The sequence below is a fragment of the Oreochromis aureus genome, linkage group 16 (genome assembly GCF_013358895.1).
Source record: "Oreochromis aureus strain Israel breed Guangdong linkage group 16, ZZ_aureus, whole genome shotgun sequence".
Classification (NCBI taxonomy): domain Eukaryota; kingdom Metazoa; phylum Chordata; class Actinopteri; order Cichliformes; family Cichlidae; genus Oreochromis; species Oreochromis aureus.
Genome location: NC_052957.1, coordinates 6,875,285 through 6,894,389, shown reverse-complemented (window position 1 = coordinate 6,894,389; position 19,105 = coordinate 6,875,285). Strand labels below are relative to the sequence as shown.

Below are 19,105 nucleotides of genomic sequence, written 5' to 3'. Positions count from 1 at the left end.
TATCTGTTTTCTCAGCATGTTTTCATGTATACAAAAAGCTGCAGTATCTGCTGTTTTTGAGAAATGTGACATTTCCACTGTTGATGTTCCAGCTGCAGAGAAGCATCCCCGCCATGCTCAGCATGGTGGTTTCACAACTTAAGTACTCCATAAGTGACACTGCGAATAGGTGTTGAGTTGATCTGATTCTCCTGAACTTATGAAGCGACGAGGCACCAAAAAAGCACAGGGTTTTGACCCACGTTTGTGTGCTTCAAAGACCTGCAACTATGAAAATATTAACAGTATGAAAGGAACGTTTTGCTCTATTAGAAATATTCTGAAGTTGCTGAGAATCCCAGGTTCTCTTTAACCATCCAAACGTCGCTGCTGTTTTAGTTTTTGCTCTCCGTTTACGTCCAAAGCAGAGCTGTACATTTTTTACTTCAAGTGTTTTAGATAACATGGTTTATCGTCTTCATTATCAAACACACTAATCCAGATGGATCATTTCATCAGGAAGTAGGAATTTTCTTTTTCTTTTCCTTTTTTTTTTTTTTTTTTTTTTAAACTCCATTTTAATTTGGAAAACACTTTCTAGGGAATCTGGAAATTGTAGCTACAGTAAATAACCTTGGCTAAACTCCTCAAGTAAATGATATGTGGGGGGGGGGTTGTTTTTTAATATAGTTTCCAAGTTTCCATGACTTTCAGTGTCTTCAGAGTTCAATCTGTTTTCCATTATCAGTATAATGAAGGGTAAAGGTCATATATGTAACTTCGGTTGTATATGCTTGTGAACCACATTCAGTTCTGCTTTCACAAAGGGTCACGAGTTATGATTTTAACAATGTAAAGATTGAATAGCTGATGCATGGGCGCTGCTGTTCTTGATCAGTACCCTTTTTTTTTTTTTTTTTTTTTTTTAAATTTATTTTTTTGTGACCTCCAACCAAATGTCTCATTACTGCTGCTATAAGGTTTGTTCACGCTCTCCTGTTCTACACAGTCCTGAAGTCCTGAGTAAGCTGATCTCAGGCAGAGCTGATGGTGTTTTTTTTCGCAGGATTGGGGATGACGGTGCAGTTTCACATCAGCATCTTTCAGTTCCTTTCCAGATCAGGTGCTCTGACTGCTGAAAAATCATCTGTTGTTTCCTTTCACCATCTCTGCGTTTGACAGGTCACAGTTTCAGCACCACTCCCTTTCACAGTAACTGATCAAACCAGGTCATTCTCATCTAGTCGTAAGCTTTATCTCTCACCTTTATTGACTCAATATAATTGAGGGATTGTAAAGCTGAGTTGGTATCTATAAAAACACTTAGGCCGCTGTGACCGTGTCATTATAAATTTGACCTAAACTCAAGCTGGAATTCAGTGTAATATAAATACTTTTACAGTATAAACCCAATCCAGAAGATTCTATGAACGCTGTGCAAAATATAAATGAAATATAATTTAAAAATAGAATGAAATGATTTGCATCTCCTAAATCTACTGGAGTGATTCACAATATAATACAGAAAGAATTATACAAATCTAAACTCGTAAAATGTACTATTTTAATAAAAATATGAGCTCATTTATTTTGTAGTACTGGAGAATCTTATAAAGTGCCATGAGGCAAAAATTATGATTCATAAATAAAATTTCCTGGAATAGTTCCTGTGCAGGTATAGTGACCATTAGGAGGAAATCACTGGACATTACCTAGAATCAAAGTATGACTTGTTGTTTTCCTAAGCTTAAAAAATATTGTTGTTTTTGTTTTAGCTTAACAGAATTTTTAAATGTTTTAGGAAATAAGATTTTCTTGCAGAGAGTTATACAAGATACTTGATTGTGATGGACTGAGCAGCGAAGGAACCCCCGGCACATTTTAAAGTTAAAAAAAAAAAGGTTTTTTATTTAACTCAAAAACAAACTTAATTAAATTGTAGAGAAAATATAAATCTTGGGCCCATAAAAGAAGTCAAAATAACAGAACTCTACTCAAAGTTAACGACAAACAACACTGGTAACTCAAACAAACTGACCTACCTAACGAGGCAAAGGGGAAACTTAAATAGGGGCTGATCAGCCCACAAAAAGGGGTAAAACACACAAAACCTAACTGAAACTAACATAACGAACTCCAATCCCCCCCCCATGATCCCGAGATATGGAATGAGCCAATTTGCAGTTTTCCATCTAGGCTTGCTCCGCCCCTTTTCCACCTCTTGGCTCCTCAATCAAGGGACTGGAGCAGCTGCAACTAAGGTAACTCAGAAAACAAAGAGATTAAATCATACATAACAGTGTAAACTAAAATGTGCGTACTTATTTTAGAATACAGTGTTATGTGAGTATGTGAATTAATTATAAACCAAAACCAGTTATTTATTATCCTGTAAATTAATTCCTATATTTAAAGACGGACAAATGTGAATGCAGTGTTATGTATAAGCCTCTACACTGATATTACCACTGTGTGGCTGTAACTGCAGCCATCACATTGATATTATTCTGATGGCTGTTTGCTAATCTCAAAGCTATCAATAGTTAGCATAACAACAAAAAAAGTTTAGGTGGGAAAATTTTCCTGCCAAACTTCGAGCAGAGGCTCAGTGATACTTAGAGAAAAATGATTTTCTTTTCATCCCATGAACATGAGAGACTTTGTATCACTTTCATGTCTGTTTGCTAATTACATGTAGTAGGCATAGCAACTGCCGTCAGCTTTCCCGCCATAAAACAAAATAGCTTTCTGGTGGGAAAACTTGCTCTGATCTCTCTGCCAGTTACACAAGTATCCACATTTGGAATGCTAACTGCTGACAGCTGTAAAGCAAAATATTTTCATAGCAAGAAATTTCCTGGAATTTTTCTTGTACAGGTAGTGATTATTAAAAGGAAGTGATAGCATTACCTAGAATCAAATCATATAATCTAACCAAATCTAACCGTTGATGAATCCAGGTGATAAAGGAAGAAAGGCTAGTTTAATATTTGACAGATTTTGTTTTTGTATTTAAAAAAACAAACAAACAAAAAACAAGTAAAATATACGCTTAAAATTATTTGAAACCTATTCCGTTACGTTGTGTACCAGCTGAAAATAAGGCTGTAAGTGTAATAAAGGTGTTCAGTGTATGGGTGGGTATAGAGTTAAACACCTGATTACTGACTTGTAAAATTGAGCAATGTGAACCTCTAACACTTGCCTTTTCTTATCAGCTGTAGGATCAGGCACTGATGATTTATTTGCAGATATAAAAGGTTTTTTTCTTTTCTAAAAACGTTCTTAAAATAGGTGAACACAGGGTTTTAATAAAACACACCTGTGTTCACCTATTTTAAGAAAGTTGTTTTAACCTCCTAGGACCTGGCGTCCACATATGTGGACATCACATTTTGGGTTATTTAGACCAAAATACTCAATTTTACTCTACAAGCACCTGATATCCACTTACGAGGACATTATACTGCTACTGTTCTCTCGAAATTTTAAACGAATATCCTTATATGTAGCTCTCATTTTTCTTAGAAACAAAAATTAGGTAAAAAAAAAAAAATCTGGTAATTCTTTGTTTTTACATTCATCGGGTCCCAATATGCCCAAATATCAAAGAGAAATTAAAAATGCATGGCGTGGAAGAGTTCGGGTCTTAGGAGGTTAAGGCATTTTCAAGGAGATAATATTTATGCTGTGCACACTTATCTGGAGACCCAGTTCTTGTCTGTAGACATTGGACTTTCACTAAGTTCAGAGGCCGGTTCTCTCCCCTAATTGTACAGTGATTAACTATAATGGTATCGCTTTACTGCTGCAGTGTAAACCCCAATAGTATAAATAGTGAATATATGAAAGTAGGGCTGCCACAAACGATTATTTTGATAGTCGACTAGTCACCGATTATTTTTGCGATTAGTCGACTAATCAGATCATGCATCCATTGAACGTAAAACGTACAGCTTATTGCACCAGCATGCATCTGCTCTTATATAACTATCATTAGCTTACAACTTTAAGTGTTTAAGGTATGTGCTAACTAAAAATGAAGACAAGATGATAGTTTATTAAATTAAAATGAAATTTGCAGATTGTTTTGGTGGAGTTTAATAAACGCAGCCGTCTGCTCCTTGCTATCTAAAATATAACAGGACACCGGAGTATATTCTGGAGCATCTCACACTTCTGATAATCAGGTGTCTGCTTGACGTTTATTCAGCTGTGTAAAAACTATAACTTTCAGCCAAACCGATTTACTCATGAACAAATAAAATACTGAAAAAAGCCAAACAATAACATTTTTAAGTTATCTAAGTGGCTTATATATCATGTTTAACCTGAGTAGCGAAAGATTTGCCTGGAGTCCGGTGTTCTCACCGGCTCTAGTGAGCCTTGCCCCCGGCTAGCTATGGAGCTAGTGGGTAACAGACGTCTCCGAAAACGTCGGAGCGCTTTTGCAAATATGTGGTGTCTTGATAAACTGAGCAGATATTTGAAGTTTACACAGTTACATTCTCGCCTGAAAATATGTTAAACGTTTATTTTGTGACCCAGAAAGAATAATAACAGTAACATTAAAACTAACTAGCTGCCGCCATTGTTGGAAACTGAGCTGAGCTGCGCTATAAATTCTGGGACAGTTTCTTCTTCTTCGGGGTTTAACGGCAGCTGGCATCCTTGTACATGCAGTGCTGCCATCTTCTGTTTCAGTCCGTTATTACACTCTTAAATCCTACTACTTATTCCTGCATCTTTTGGGATCTTACAAAGCTTCAAACGACGCGTCGACTATTAAATTAGTCGTCGACGATTTTGATAGTCGACGTAATCGTGACTAGTCGACTAATCGTGGCAGCCCTACATGAAAGTAATCTGACAGCAAAAAACAAACAAACAAACAAACAGGTTCTTGTATCACAATGTAGGGTGGTTCTCAACTCAGTGAATGCCTTGTCAGCTGGGCTCCTGCACTAACATCACTCCTTATGTTCAAATCTACTATTATAAACCCATGTTAAACTGACAATGGCAGTTACAGCTCTGCACAATTCCAGAAAATCTGCTCTCATCTCATCATCATCAAAAGCACAGGTTGTCAGTGGTGGACCTGCCAGTTCTGCTATGATATGGCAAATGCCAATCAGGCTGCACGGTGCCGAGCAGCAAGGACAGGACCCACTACAGAATGCTGAGTCATGAGGCCACCCTCATTAAAGTCAAAGCTCGTTAATGTGCCTGAGCCTCAAATGCTCATTTGTTGCTCACGTTGTGCAAATCCAGCTCACTCTTTTGTGTTAAAGTTCAGGTCACCTGGCTCAGTTTAACACCGGCTGCCTGGAGAAAAAGGAAATTAGCGGCTAACTCTGCTGTGGTATGTGACCTCACAGAGCGGCAGCCAAGGCCAAGACTGGCGCACACACACACACAAACACGACTTTACAGAGAAATGATTGTAAAGGTTTTCTTTATTTAAGACACCTCATGCACTACAACCAGTACAAACCTCCTGATATTCAGTGGAGTGTGATTATTACACGAAAAGGATTTCTTAATGATTTCACACTTTTATTCTATCAAACTACAATAACACTGATATATAGAGTTTTATTTATATGTATATGTTTGTAGAAAGAGATGAAAGCAATAAAATACAGATGTGCTCAAATGAAAAGGAACTACAGCTTACAGAAAAAAGAATCACAAAGTGTTGACACTAGATATATAAAAATGTAAAAAAAAGGTTTCAAACAGCACAACAACAGTATACACTCTGATTTTCTTTCTGTTTTCCAATTAAGTTTGTATCGACTCACAGCTAAATATATTTACATTAGAAAATATAGCATTTATGACCATGTGGGATATTCCTGAATCAGCAGACCTGTTCTGAGAGCTGCTTTTGTTCCCGTGCGCAGACTGAATGTGAAGCAGGTGGAACATGAAAATAAAGCTCCTCCATCCTGTTTCACGGGCCCTACAAAATGGCCCTCTGTTCTCCTACACCTGGTGCGGTTAACTCGCCTTCCAACCCAAACACGTCTACCCTCCGTGGCTGGAATCGTGGTTAACTTTTTCATCTGCGAGCACCGGCCAGTCTGGGGAGGCTAGTTTCCATTAAGGCGTGTGAAATTTTGGAGGTTCAGAGGTGGAACGGATACAGGTAAAAATGCAAGGTAAGCAGAAAACATGTTATTCCATTTACAACTGAAGGGTTGACTCTACGGGGAACAAAATAGACCTTTGGGGTTTTCAATGCTACGCTCTTTATATAGATATTGCTGTATTATAGTGATTCTGTAAAGGCCTGGAAACATTCATTTCAAAATTAAACTTTTCAATCTGTTTAATCACCTCATGGGAAAAACGGCACGCAGAATCGCCAAAAAACCCTAAATAGGTACGTTTTCAACCCTGGCTGGGTAAAGATTGAGGGTTTTATTGCCATAAAGTGATTTCAGATAAGAGCTGCTGACTCAGATCCCTGAGTAGCTTTTTGAGGAAACGTGGGAGCGCCTGAGGTAAACCGAGGCTGTTTTTCACAGGAACTCGGGTAGGTTTTTTCTTTTCCTCATGACCATGTGGTAGTAGTGCTGGGTGTTGCAATATGTGCCGTAGTACCCTCCCGCCAAACAACGACATCTGAAGAGAGAATGCATTACTGTGCATGGTGCGGAGGGTTTCGGGTGAAGTCGGGACTTCAGATTTGTGCAAAATCATATTGAACTAATGCCTGATCACGCATTAGGTGTAAAGACAGAAGTCAATCACGTAAAGTGCCTGAGTTAGAGACAATCACGACTGGGAAAAAAAAAATCACTCCAGAGAACTCAAAAGACTAAGATGTTCATATGATGCCACACTAGAGCCGTTCAAGGTTTAAAAAAAAAAAAAAAAAAAAACTTGTGGAGGTAAGGGTGGTATTCTGAGGAAAAAAATGAAATAAAATAAATATAAAAAAAAAAAAATTGGAAAGAAACTTGGATATATCTTCTTTTTATTAAAGTTGTAAATCTATACAACACTGTATATCTTAATATTCTGTAAGAGTTTTAATTTCTCATTAATTTTAGCTCAAAACATAATCAGAATCGACTTCTTTCAGATAACTAAACACATTTATGAGTCCAATTTTAATCTTCATAAATGTATGACAAAATTCTCAAAGAAAATATTTCTCTAGTACACTGTACTAATAAATTTATTTTTATTTTAGAGAATAAAGTATTTTTTCTTTAATGTCAAAATATCTACGGTGTTTTGTTTCTGATAAATTTGCAATTTTAAGAGTTTCTTAAAATTTAAAATGTAAATTTTAAAGACTTAAGAGGTAGTTTTGTAATTTCAAAGAATACCTAAATTTCTTAGACTAATTTATTACTTAATCTCAGGAAATCTTGACTTTTCTTCTGCATTTGTGATTATGCAGAAGATTATTATGCAGTTGTAATTTTTTTTTCCACATATATCTTTTTTTTTTTTTTTTTAGACAACTTTCTCAAAAATTTTGTTTCCCCTAAATTTACAACTTTACGTTATAATAATATTGAGGGTTTTTTTTCTCTCTTTTCCTCATAAATGATGTCTGTTTTCTTTTTGTTTTAGTGTGATTTCACAGCTTTTTAATCTTGGAGTTTTTTTCCACAGAAATTCACCCCACTTCCTCCTTCTTCTCAAGTTTGTTTGGTTTTTTCCTAGAACGGCCCTAACACGTCTTCATATAATTGTAAACTACCAGAAAAAAAAGATTAGATACAATCTCCAAGTGGGTTCAGATACAGTAAGATTTTCACTGGATGCAAAATATTGTGTATATTTGGAATGCTTAGACAGCCAAAACTGGTTTCCCTCACTTCCTTTTAAGCCATGTATGGACTTTAACTTTGGTAACTGCGAGCTATTGATAAGGGTGCATAGGATGTTTGTGTTTCATATGGCACAACTGCAAGCACACAACACAATACTGATGATGCAGTCATTACAAAAACCACCGCCTGCATTTCCTGAATAAACACAGCTAAATGCTCAACACCACACATTAAAGAGACTAGATCCCAGTTTTCTGTTTGGTTAAATAAAAAGTATCCACAACCTGCTCATCACACACACATATATATGTAAGCCAGCACAATAGAAAGAAGTCTATGAGAGAACAGTGAGCGGATGCAGCGACAGCACCAACGAACCCAAACTGAGAGGCAACCCGAGTGGCGTCCTGATCGTCAGGTTCCTCTATAAGATTTCTATCTCATTCTGCCCTTTTTATGCTGAAGCACCTTTTAGAAATCTTTACAGCTACATGCGGGCTGTTAGGTGGAGAGGATTTTACAGTGCACTGTCCATGATTTCTCCAACAGCACCCAGAAGCAATGGACCCCTGTTGGACAGCGCATGCATGTGTTAAGGAGCATGGATCCATAGGTGTAAGGCTGAGGCGCTCATCTGACTCCCAGACTGAAAACACTACAGAAACCCCTGCATTATCTAAAGTTTCAGTACTTTCTAACATTTTCTACTCTTCTGCTACTGCTAATGGTTAATGGCTACCAACAGCATGTTGTCTACGCTTTACGTTAGCATTCTGCCAGCTACAAGCTAAGATGTTAGTGAGATAAATAAGATGCAGGGCTAGTGTAAGGTTTGAGATGTATGTACCCAGGACAGAGTCTCTTTAATGGGATTAGACGGTGGTAGGAAGTGAAGGATTGTCAACCGCCTCCACCTTCTGCTCCGGCGAGCAGCAGAGGAAGAGGCGGCTGCCCAGGCTCCTGAAGGCAAACCGAAAGTACATCATATGGCCCATGGCCACAAAGGAGACGGAGATGATGACCAGAAGGCCAAAGGCCTCTGGGTTCGGGGCCAGAATCACCATGATGAAGTGCAGAAGGTCTAAGAGGTAATTCATGGAATTCTGGACGCCGTTGATCACACCTCGCTCTGACTCAATCACATTCTCCTGGATGAGCTGGGTCACTGTCAGGTCAAAGGACCACAGACCTGCAGGGCAGAGGCAGAGATCAACAGTCAGCTCTAATAATCTTTTTATATCCATAATAAAACAGCTTCAGTACTCAACAGTAGCTCTACTAGGAATAATGAGGCAATATTACTGGCATCAAAGGTTGCAGATACTGCAGAGGTCCTGTGGGACATTCTTACAAGTTATATAAAAGTCCAACATGTCAAGCTGCTTGAGTCACCTGTCTGGAAGTGATAATTTCTAAAATTTGCTATCTGGTCAGAGGAAATGAACATGCCAATAAAGCATGAGCAGGAGTTCCTAAACACTCCAATTTCCTAACGAATAAAATAAACACACCTAAGAAAATGGACATCAGCACTTTGGAGTGCGTGGACCTTTTTTATTACCAGTGTTATGACTATAATGTGCAGTGAGACCTTCCCTGGAGTCCACTTAATAACCGCCTCTGGTCATACACTGATCATCTCCAGCAGGTGTTTTTATAGAAATTTTGTTGGCAAGAACTATCAAACAACAGTATGACCGACCCTGTTGTTGCATGACTTGAAATACAATAGTGTAGCATAAAAGTACAGTTGAAATAAGAGAGATATGCAAGTCAAAACTAACAATGTTTTTTTAAGTCTTTAAAATTCTCCAACTGTCCACTGACTGCTGATTTCAGATGTATTCTATCCATCTGGACTTGGCCACTAATAGCTGGCGTACTAATCCATTTTGGTAAATCTCTGCACCGCATCCAGTAAAAGTATTCCCAGATTGGGGAAAAAAAAAAAAAAAAACTACTTCACTCACCAACTCTAGCAGCAATTACGCCAGCAAACAGCAGACTAACAGACATGTAGGACTGCATAGGTGGCAGCTCTTGGGTTGGTGCGGCAGTAGTAGGCGTAGTGATGTTTCCACCGGTCAGGCTGTGGACAGCTTCAGGCAGGGTCTTCTCTCCAATCAGATGGGTGTAGAGGTCCTGGAAGGGTGAGACGCTGAGGTCGAAGGGACTTCCAGGAGCGAAGACTGAGATGACACACAGTATGAGGCAGGAGAGCTGGGCCATGCCGGAGATGAAGCCAGTGCGGATCAGGCCACACTTCTTGCGAACCCAAGTGAAGGCGACGGTGCCACAGATGCCTGAGATGGCCGAGGCTCCCATCAGCAGACTGAGCACCGAGCCATTGAGGCCCTGTGTGTAGGCGTAGCCTGTGGTGATGCAGTCAAAGCCCAGCACCGTCATGTAGAGAAAGGCCAGGGACATGCCGGCGAAGAAGATGTTCTGGTTGTAGTAGGCCACCCAGCCGGCCTTGAAGGTGCGCACGGGTTCAGCCATCTGGTAGCAACAGCTGCGCTGTTTGGGAGAGTCAGACTTGGCAACAACGGAGGTTTCGTTCATAAGTGGCTGAGACGACTCCTCAGGACTCTGGCCATTCTCCAAATCTGTCAAAGGGCAGAATAACGGAGGTTCTCGATTACCAAATCTAAAACACAGTCAGTTTTATTCCCCAACGATACAAACAGATAATGCCGCACTTACCTTTTGTAGGGCTGAGCTGTTTGAGCTCCTGCTGCTGCTCCTTCTGTCCAGCTTTCACAGCCAGTGCGGGTGTCTTCTGGTAGACCTTCCACAGCAGTGCGTACTCCACACACATGGAGCACAGGTTCCAGCCAGAGATGAAGCCACAGCCAACGAAATGAGAGCCAAAGGCCATAATCTGGCCCACTAACATGGGAGCCAGGATGTTGGTCAGCTGGTCAATAATCCGCACTGTGGCATTCATATCTGTTTGACAAGGGAGTGGAAGGAGGAGCTAGTTAGTTTAACAGCTAATTTAACACATTGATATAAAAAAGCTGATTATGGGCTTAAAATTTGCGTTTACAGTAATATAAACTAAGAACTAGCACAAGCGGATTGATAAGGGTCAACCAGTTCAAAGTGTTCTTCTAACAGCTTGTGACAATCAATGGAAAACTGCAGTGACATAAAAAAAAAGAAAAAAAAATGTGAGCGAGTCAGCATCCGGGGTTCAAAGTCCTCCCAGCTGAACATATGACCTGATAACAGATCATATGAGGCCTACATCTGAAGATAAGCCACCACTCGATAGCATACACCTACCTGCCAACTTGCTGCTGTCCTGACCTGCTACAACAACCACCCAGTCTCTCTGGATGGTAATGGACATGGCCGTGCTGGCAAGGTTGGCAATGTTGGCGATGGTGATGACCAGGATGTAGCAGGTTGTCTGAAAATAGTTTAAAAAAAAAATGTAACAGTAGTTTTATATTTGGACTGACTTTGTGTGATAAAATGACAAGGCTGTTCTCCAAATACTCCCATGAAACATGAAAAACTAAGATTCGGATAGCTCTAATTCCCCCATGTCATCGAATTCCATTGTAGTCCAAAAACCTCATCATTAAGCCACAAAGCTACACAGTTCAGTCCTTTTCGAGGAACACATACTTGAGTTATGTTGATTTACACAATCTCCTCAAGACCAACAAACTCATCAGAGGAAAAAAGGAGACCATTTAGGTTCAACTGGAGCGGCTATCGTTGAACCGAACTGGTGGCCTATGTCACCAGCTATCAGTTACCTGTAAAACAATCTTGAGATCCCTTCCTAGGCAACTGAGCTGCCATTCACACCTCCACCACTGTGACCTTAATGACACACAAACATCCTCACACGTCTGGGCGTGTCTTGACAATTTCCAAGATCACAGCCCTATAAGAAGATAAACACCTGCAACTCCTCAGCTTTTCAGACGAAATGAAACACCTAAAAGGAGTCCAGCTGCCTTCGACTAAAGCATGATTATTTTATATATTCTAAAATAATATATTACTATTTTAGATTATGGTTTTTATTTAACTTTTAACATTTACAAGGTCATCCATAAACCCATCAAGAATTCACGTTCGAGTTCAGGTTAACATCTCTTTTGGGACACCCAAAAAGAAAAGCCTGCAGTCCCAAGCTTGATGTGTACCTCGTGGCATGTTCTGGTTTATGAAAATCTGCCTATTTAGCATGTGGTTGAATCTAAATCCAATACGGAGTTTGGTTGGAGTGCCAGAGAAAGAGAAAGTACACATGAGTCCACTGTTGCTTTTTAGAGGATAATATGATAGGGTTGGAAATTCAAGAAAAAAAAAACAACATAAAGTGTCTTAGTAAGGCGCTGCTGAACCACATGAGCCAGCTTTAGCACTGATTCTCCAGCTCTTTGGATTTCCAATGAAAGAATGAAAACCATTAACTTAATTTCTTGATCTGTTGGACAGCACTGTCTTAAGCTTTATTTTACTTGTCATCCCTTTATGTCACTGAATTTCACAGATTTTTTTCTGGGCTATGGTCCCCTTTTCCATGTTTCCCATTTAAAATACTGGTACAAAATCTCCCATTGGAAGAGACGTTGATGTTTCATCACTGATGGATCTGTATTGACCCATACTGATTTGACCTTTGACTTAAAAAGGAGTTGTTTCTAGGGTGGAGGAGGGGTCCAAAGTAGTCATTCCTGTTCCAGTACAGCTGCACAGTTTAGCCAAGGGAACAGATAAATATAATTTTTAAAAAAGATTTAAAATGCATATTTTTATTTATCTAGCTTGCCTCATTTTTGTGCCTTTGTGAAATTTTATGACAGGGTTATACTCTCCATTTTGCAGTCATTTATGGTCATGTTTGTTTCTGCTGTGACGGTTTAAGGGGGGAGGGGCAGTAGGAAATATGAGACGGGAGAACAAAAGATAGAGGCTAGAGCTGACTCTAAGGGCAGAAAAAGCTTCCCAGCAAGCGTTCAATCATCTAAAAACATACTGAACTGACCCCAACTGACCCCAAATGTCTAAGTCTGATGACAGGGAAGCTAGTCCTGACTAACCCCAGGGTGCATCACCCGGACCCACTAAGCAGTCTACCAAGGGGAAACACCACCAGAGTAATTATTAAAGATACAATGAGGCTAAACATAAATTACGTAAGGTTGTGCACTCCGCTACAATCTGCAGTAAATGCCAAAACTTACAAAAACAAACACTAGAAAAATCTCAATGTTGGCTTCACCACAGTGGATAACAGAGAGACGCCAGTGTGAACTGAGTGTCAAGTGAGAGTATGAAGCCCAACAAGTTCAGATGGAATCTGTCACAGTGACAAACATCTACAGGAACCTGTCTTCAAAAAGTGGGTCTTTTTAACTGGCTGCAAAGCATGGACCAGATCCCTCAACAGAAGGTGTCAAGGGTAAAGGGTACATGAGTTTCTCAACTCTTTCTAACTCTCAAAATCCGACCTGATTAGCTGATAACAATGGCAAAAATCTTTAGGAATGAAATCAGAGGTCAACCGTTCCCACTACGTGTCACATCAATAACTTCCTGTTGAAAAAAAAATCTATATCATTAGTTAAAATTCAAAATTTCAGCAGAAACTGCACATTTTTCTGAGGCAGACTGTTTGTGGGTCTGTGCATGCATTTTCACACAGCTGCTCTGGTCAGTATAGAAACAAATGCTTCAGCAGGCCCAGCCACATTTCTCTCTGTGTCATGTGACTGGCCTTGAACAACCTGCTGACTGCACAGCGTTCAGCAAGACACTAAATCTCCTGTTTCACCAGCCTCTCACCACCTCCACCAGCACTCCGACAACGGCCAGCGCTCTGAACTCTCTGACCGCTAGAGAAATAGCCCCATTTTCCCACAGATACTGCAAACACAAAAGAACAACGCTGGAGGCCTTCTGTGTTTCAACCCGACACCCAAACCCGCCTCCTGTGATAAACGGAAACTCGAGCAGTTTGCAGTCCTGGATCTCTGGATCGTGGAGATCAAAATATTGACAGTGATGGAGCTCCTGTTTAGTCACATAGCTCAACAAGTGTAAAAAAGAAATAACTGAAACACTTTCCTGGTCCCCAGTAGCTTTCCTATTGTAGTATGTATGTACTCGTATGTTAAATCTACTGCAGGCTTGAGAATCTACTTGTTTTCTAACCCTCCTGTACTCAAGATTCAAGATTCATCTTGAAGTGAAGTCAAACTTTAGAGAAACTCATTACTGACTTTCTCCTGGAAGTGTTTTACTTTTTAACTGTAATGCTTCACATCTGCATTCAGGGAGAAAAATTGAAGTCAGGTGCAGATTTAGCTACAGACAAGTTTATGTGGACACTCTTGGATCAATGCATTAATAAATAAATAAATCTGAGTAATCCCCCACATGACTCCTTCAGAATCAGCTAACTATTTCAATCTTAGTTTATTTAATTGCTCCGAAGTAAACCTTTACCGGCACACATTGAATGTTTTCAGAGTTGATGAACCTGCATTCAAAATTTTTTATTTTTCCAATATTTTGAGCCCTCATACCTTCATAATCAAATGAGATATACATCTGAAATTTTCAGGGCTGAAAAACTCTGTTAAAACTAAAAATAAGTCAACTTCACAGCCACTCCAAGTGTCACAATCTAAGGAAAGTAATCAAATTTTTGTACAGTACAACTTTTTCAGTAACCATCCTGACTATCAGTATATTAGGATCGACAGCAACAGGAACAAATGTTTTTGTTCCCTGGATGTTTGGTCTGTTTCCTGATCATTTACAACAGCAAATTTCTAATTTAAACTTTCCATCATCCAATCCCTCGAGCATGACGCTGATGTTCAAAATTACACAGATCTTTAGATTGCAACACTTGTGACACTTGAGACTTGTACTATGAAGCACGACTTGGTCTTGTCTAGGTAACTTAAGGGTTAACCCTGGGTTTTCTTTACTATGAAGGTGATTTACTTCTTAACGTGCCATGGTAACCTGCTCCAGAGCATGTTAAGTTTCAGATGAAAACCAACGGGTATGAAATTAACTCCTACTAACCAGTCTTCAGAAAACAGCATCACCATTCCTAAAAGATTTCATTACGAGGAGAGTAGGAGCATTTTAATGTCTTTGTTTCCCTGAAAAATATAGATTGTTTGACGCAACTTTACTTCATTTAGTTTTTTTTATCTGCCATAAAAAACTGTACAACAGTTTTACTTTAATCGTTAACATTTGATCCTAACCAGGACACCTTTAATGTACTTGCTTACCTCATATCTAATCTGTAAACTACATTTGAATATTGATTTTGTATTTAATCTTTACTCAAACCCTTAAATAGTAAAGACTCTACAGCAGTGGGGGAAAAAAAAATTTAAAAAAAATCAAGTAATCATTTTATTTCAGCCTCAGCCAGAAAATAATTAAGTGGAATTAAAATGTTTATTTTACTGCTCTCTACACTAAAAATCAGAATAATGGTTTTCTGCATTAACTGTGTCCTTTTAACAATATTGTTGCGTTTTGCTGTTATATATTTTTTAAATGTTTTTTAGAGATTTGTGATCGCCATTTGATCATAATGTGATAATGTCTCTGGCGTAGGGATTGCTTTCTGTGGACGAGTCATATGATCATGTGAACGTGCAGGGCCGAGGTGATAACCAGCTTTGTGTGATTGCCAGTGTTATGGGTAAGTGAATCCAGATAGAGGAAAGATACCCTGGGTATGATGAACTCTTTCGTAGTACAAGGCGCTGGATTGGCTATGAAACACGTATCAGCGTATCACCAACGCTTATGAGCTTTCGCTTCTTCAAGTCACATCCTGAAGAAGACAAAAGCTGCTACGTGATGGTGTAATTTACAAGTTCTTCAGCTCTGTAAAATAAAGGCCTTAATTAATTTTTCAAACCTACCTTGTTCCCTTACACGAGCACCAGTGGTTTAACGGACATGAGTAGTGCTACCTGATCCAGCTACAGTTTTTAACAGAACTTTAATGTGAATATCATTGGTACTTATAGAAGTTATGAGGGATTAGAAATTTTGGATAAAACTCATTTAAAAGAGTGAAAACGGGCCCACTCCTGTGTACTCTGAGGGCCTAGAAAATATTCATAGTATGAACGTATGAATGTAAGGTTCCCAAGGTTCATTCAACTATGGGAACCTTTCTCGGATTTGACTGATTTTATTCAGAATAAACTTCATGTAAACTCAGTTCAAGTGCCATGTTTTGTCCAATTGCCTCAAGAGCGGCGTTATTTAATTTAAGGAGGAACTGATGACAGTAGAGAGGGTTTTGCAAATATGAATACTGCTATGTCTTGAAATTTTAACTTGCTTTGGTGTTAACTGTTGGGTGTTTCCCTTGAAATCATGGGCAGAGGGAAAGAGGAAACTTAAATGAGGAATTATTGATTTCTTGTTTATTATAAAAACAGAAGTTCTGTCTGTTAGAGAGAAATTTGTACTCATCAGCAGTCATGTGTACACCGGATTAGATTTGAAAGAAAAAAATTTAAATATCTAAATAATTGATCGCTGTACTACAAACTAATTATATGTAATAATCATTTTCACTTTCACATTTTACTGATTTTCTGCTGTTAACTGTGTTTTAATTATTTGATGTGTTGAAGTGAATGGGTGCTTTTAGTTTGCATTAGAATAAATTATCTGATAGGCTTTTTATTTTTTAATTTTCTATTATCTTTTATTTTTTTACTATTTTTGATGCTTCAGTGAGTATGCATGGGAGTCCACCTCAGGCTGTGTCCTGATAGTCGTTTGATAAGACAGGTTACACCCACAAATATTTTAGGAAGAGGCTCTTTCTACAGCAAAAAAAAACTAAAGCATTAAATACTCAAGTATGAATTGTACAGATTTCATTCATCTATTTGCTTATAATAAGTTTATGATTTCAAGATGATTAAGTGAGATCAAACGAAAATTAGAAAATTCTAGTGGATCTGTTGCAATCCTCCGTGGAAAAGCTGTGCTCACTCCATAAATCACACTGACAGGGAAGCTCGTACCAGTGAGTGAAAGTAGGAACGTTTCAACCTCAGCTTTAAGAAAGGAGGTAAAAATGCTTTCAGTGTAAATCCCCACCAAAACAGGTTGAAACAGGAGAGGGGATCTTACCAGAATCCATCCATTGTAGAGCTCCGTGAGCTGGTCTTTGAACTGGAAAACAAGCATGAGGAGGACCCCGCACGCGATGACGCAACTGTTCTGGACCAGCAGCGAAGTCTGGGCCACTGTGGAAAGACCACGACGGGCATTAGGGACAGAGATCTGATCAGACACAACACATTCATTATGGTGCAAAGAAGCTCATTTCATGTCTTTGCCAAATTCCTCTGTGTAATTATTTTCCAGTTTAACTGTTAAATGTCTGTGTTCAAAGGAGCTCATGTTCACAGTCAAACACCTGGTTTTACATCCCAGACTGCAGTAACTATTTACAGTTTTCTTTGTCCTTAGCTGACGGTGTTGACTCAGGGCGAGCTACAGGTCCTGGCCCTTATATGGGCCAAATGTCAGAGGTGTTGTGACATCTGACCAGCAAAAAGAACTGCCAGAAACCCAATTTAAGCCCACCAAACTCAGCCAAAAAGTGCCACACATAGCCCAGATTAAACTTACCTTTAAGCCTGGGGTTTTTGTCCACCCAGTCTCCGATGATGGCTCCCAGCAGGAGCACCGAGCCAGCGACCACTAGCCCATACACGGCAGTGAGCAGCAGGCTGTTCCCGTACAGCTCCACCAGGAAAACTGCCACAGCAAAGTTCCACATCCGGTCACCCTGAGGAATTTAAATTCAGATATTACCCTTTTAAAGCTATCTGTAAATAGAGCACTGTGTGGCTAGCTGCAGGTAGACAAATAAGTGAGGTTGAGCAATTATAATGACATTTAAAGCAGCAATAACAAAAACTAATAATGCATTAGGTTTGATTTAACACTGGATGGCCACAAATAAATATAGTCATCGTGGTAAACATGCATACATTTACTGTGTGATGTCAGTTAGATGGACATGAGCATGGTTATAATACAATGCTGGTTACAAACAGTGTGTGCTCACCCATGTTGACAGAGCGTGGCCCATGTAGATGAGAAATTTGGCCGAGGTGAAGAAGTCTCGGGTGGATTCTGTGGAGAAAACATGTTACAGCTGGTGCTCGATACCCATCTGTGACACTCAGGCTCCTCTCCGGGGAAATATTCAGTAATTTTTCCTGCAACAGAAAAACAACTCACCCATGCACGTCTTTTTAGTTCCAGAGTTATCCATTTTAAAGCTCTTCAGATAGAAACAACCGGCTTGATATGTCTAATATATATTCTCTCGCTTCAGCTAGATCCCCCTTTTGTAATGCAAAAGGAGGTCGACTCCGACTACCTCTGCACCTAACTGACACAATAACCAGAAAAAACAAAAGAAGACACGGCGTTTCTCCCTTTTTCTCCTCTCCAAACTTAGCTATCACTGTAGCTGAAGTTGGAAAGAAATAATTTTATAGCCCGAAAGGCCGGGTGGGTCGCAGGGACACGAAACCGGGAGACGCGCTCCTGTCAGCTGAGCTCCTGTGGACGGTCTGCTCGGCTCTGCTCTCCGCAGCTGCTGCTGCTCTGTTTACGGCCCGCCTCGAATATACTCCGCGCGGTCACGTGACTGCCCTTTCTTTACCCCCCTGTCAAAAACAGACGCGGTCCTCCCACTTTAAGAAAAAAAAGAAAAGAAGAAAAAGGAAAAAAAAGCACTATAGGAGCAGAAAATGGTGTCATTGTTACCTTGTTACAGTTAAACCCACCGGTTCCTCTCACACAGGTGAGCTTCGGTTTGAAATGCTCCCCTCGTCCACTTGTTTACCTCCTAGCAACGTGCACGTGCACGATTATTTATTATCATTATCATTAACATTATTATTGTTATTATTATTATTATTATTATTGAAAAGAAATTAAAGTTTTATACAGACATTTAAGGAAAATAATAAAAATATAAATGAGGAAATTAAACTGTTTAATTAAACTAACTATAATGGACCCAATATTGAAAAATTAATAATAGCATGCATGACAGGTAAAATTGTTAGCTAAAAAAATACATTAACAATGTTTTTAGCTTAAATATTTTGGTAAGACAATTAAAATTTTTTGAATAGTATTAAATATGTACAATATATGGCTTCCCCTCCCTGCAGGGGTTCTGAAGGTTTCTTCCTGTTAAGAAGGAGTTTTTCCTTGTCGCCAAGTGTCTGCCCATAGGGGGTCGTCTGATATTTGAGGTTTCTGTCTAA

The 19,105-nt window shown here is 39.3% G+C and overlaps 1 protein-coding gene across 1 annotated transcript; it reads right to left on the bottom strand.

Annotated features, from left to right (window-relative positions):
- Positions 1–5,420: 5,420 nt before the first annotated feature.
- Positions 5,421–18,499, bottom strand: slc40a1 (solute carrier family 40 member 1). Its single transcript, XM_031726030.2, has 8 exons — positions 18,063–18,499; positions 17,887–17,954; positions 17,445–17,604; positions 16,941–17,056; positions 11,067–11,193; positions 10,482–10,727; positions 9,749–10,384; positions 5,421–8,967 (listed from the first exon to the last, which is right to left on the bottom strand). Exons 1-8 carry the CDS (start codon positions 18,094–18,096, stop codon positions 8,651–8,653), a joined length of 1,704 nt encoding a protein of 567 aa, XP_031581890.1. The 5' UTR covers positions 18,097–18,499; the 3' UTR covers positions 5,421–8,650.
- Between the last annotated feature and the right edge of the window lie 606 nt (positions 18,500–19,105).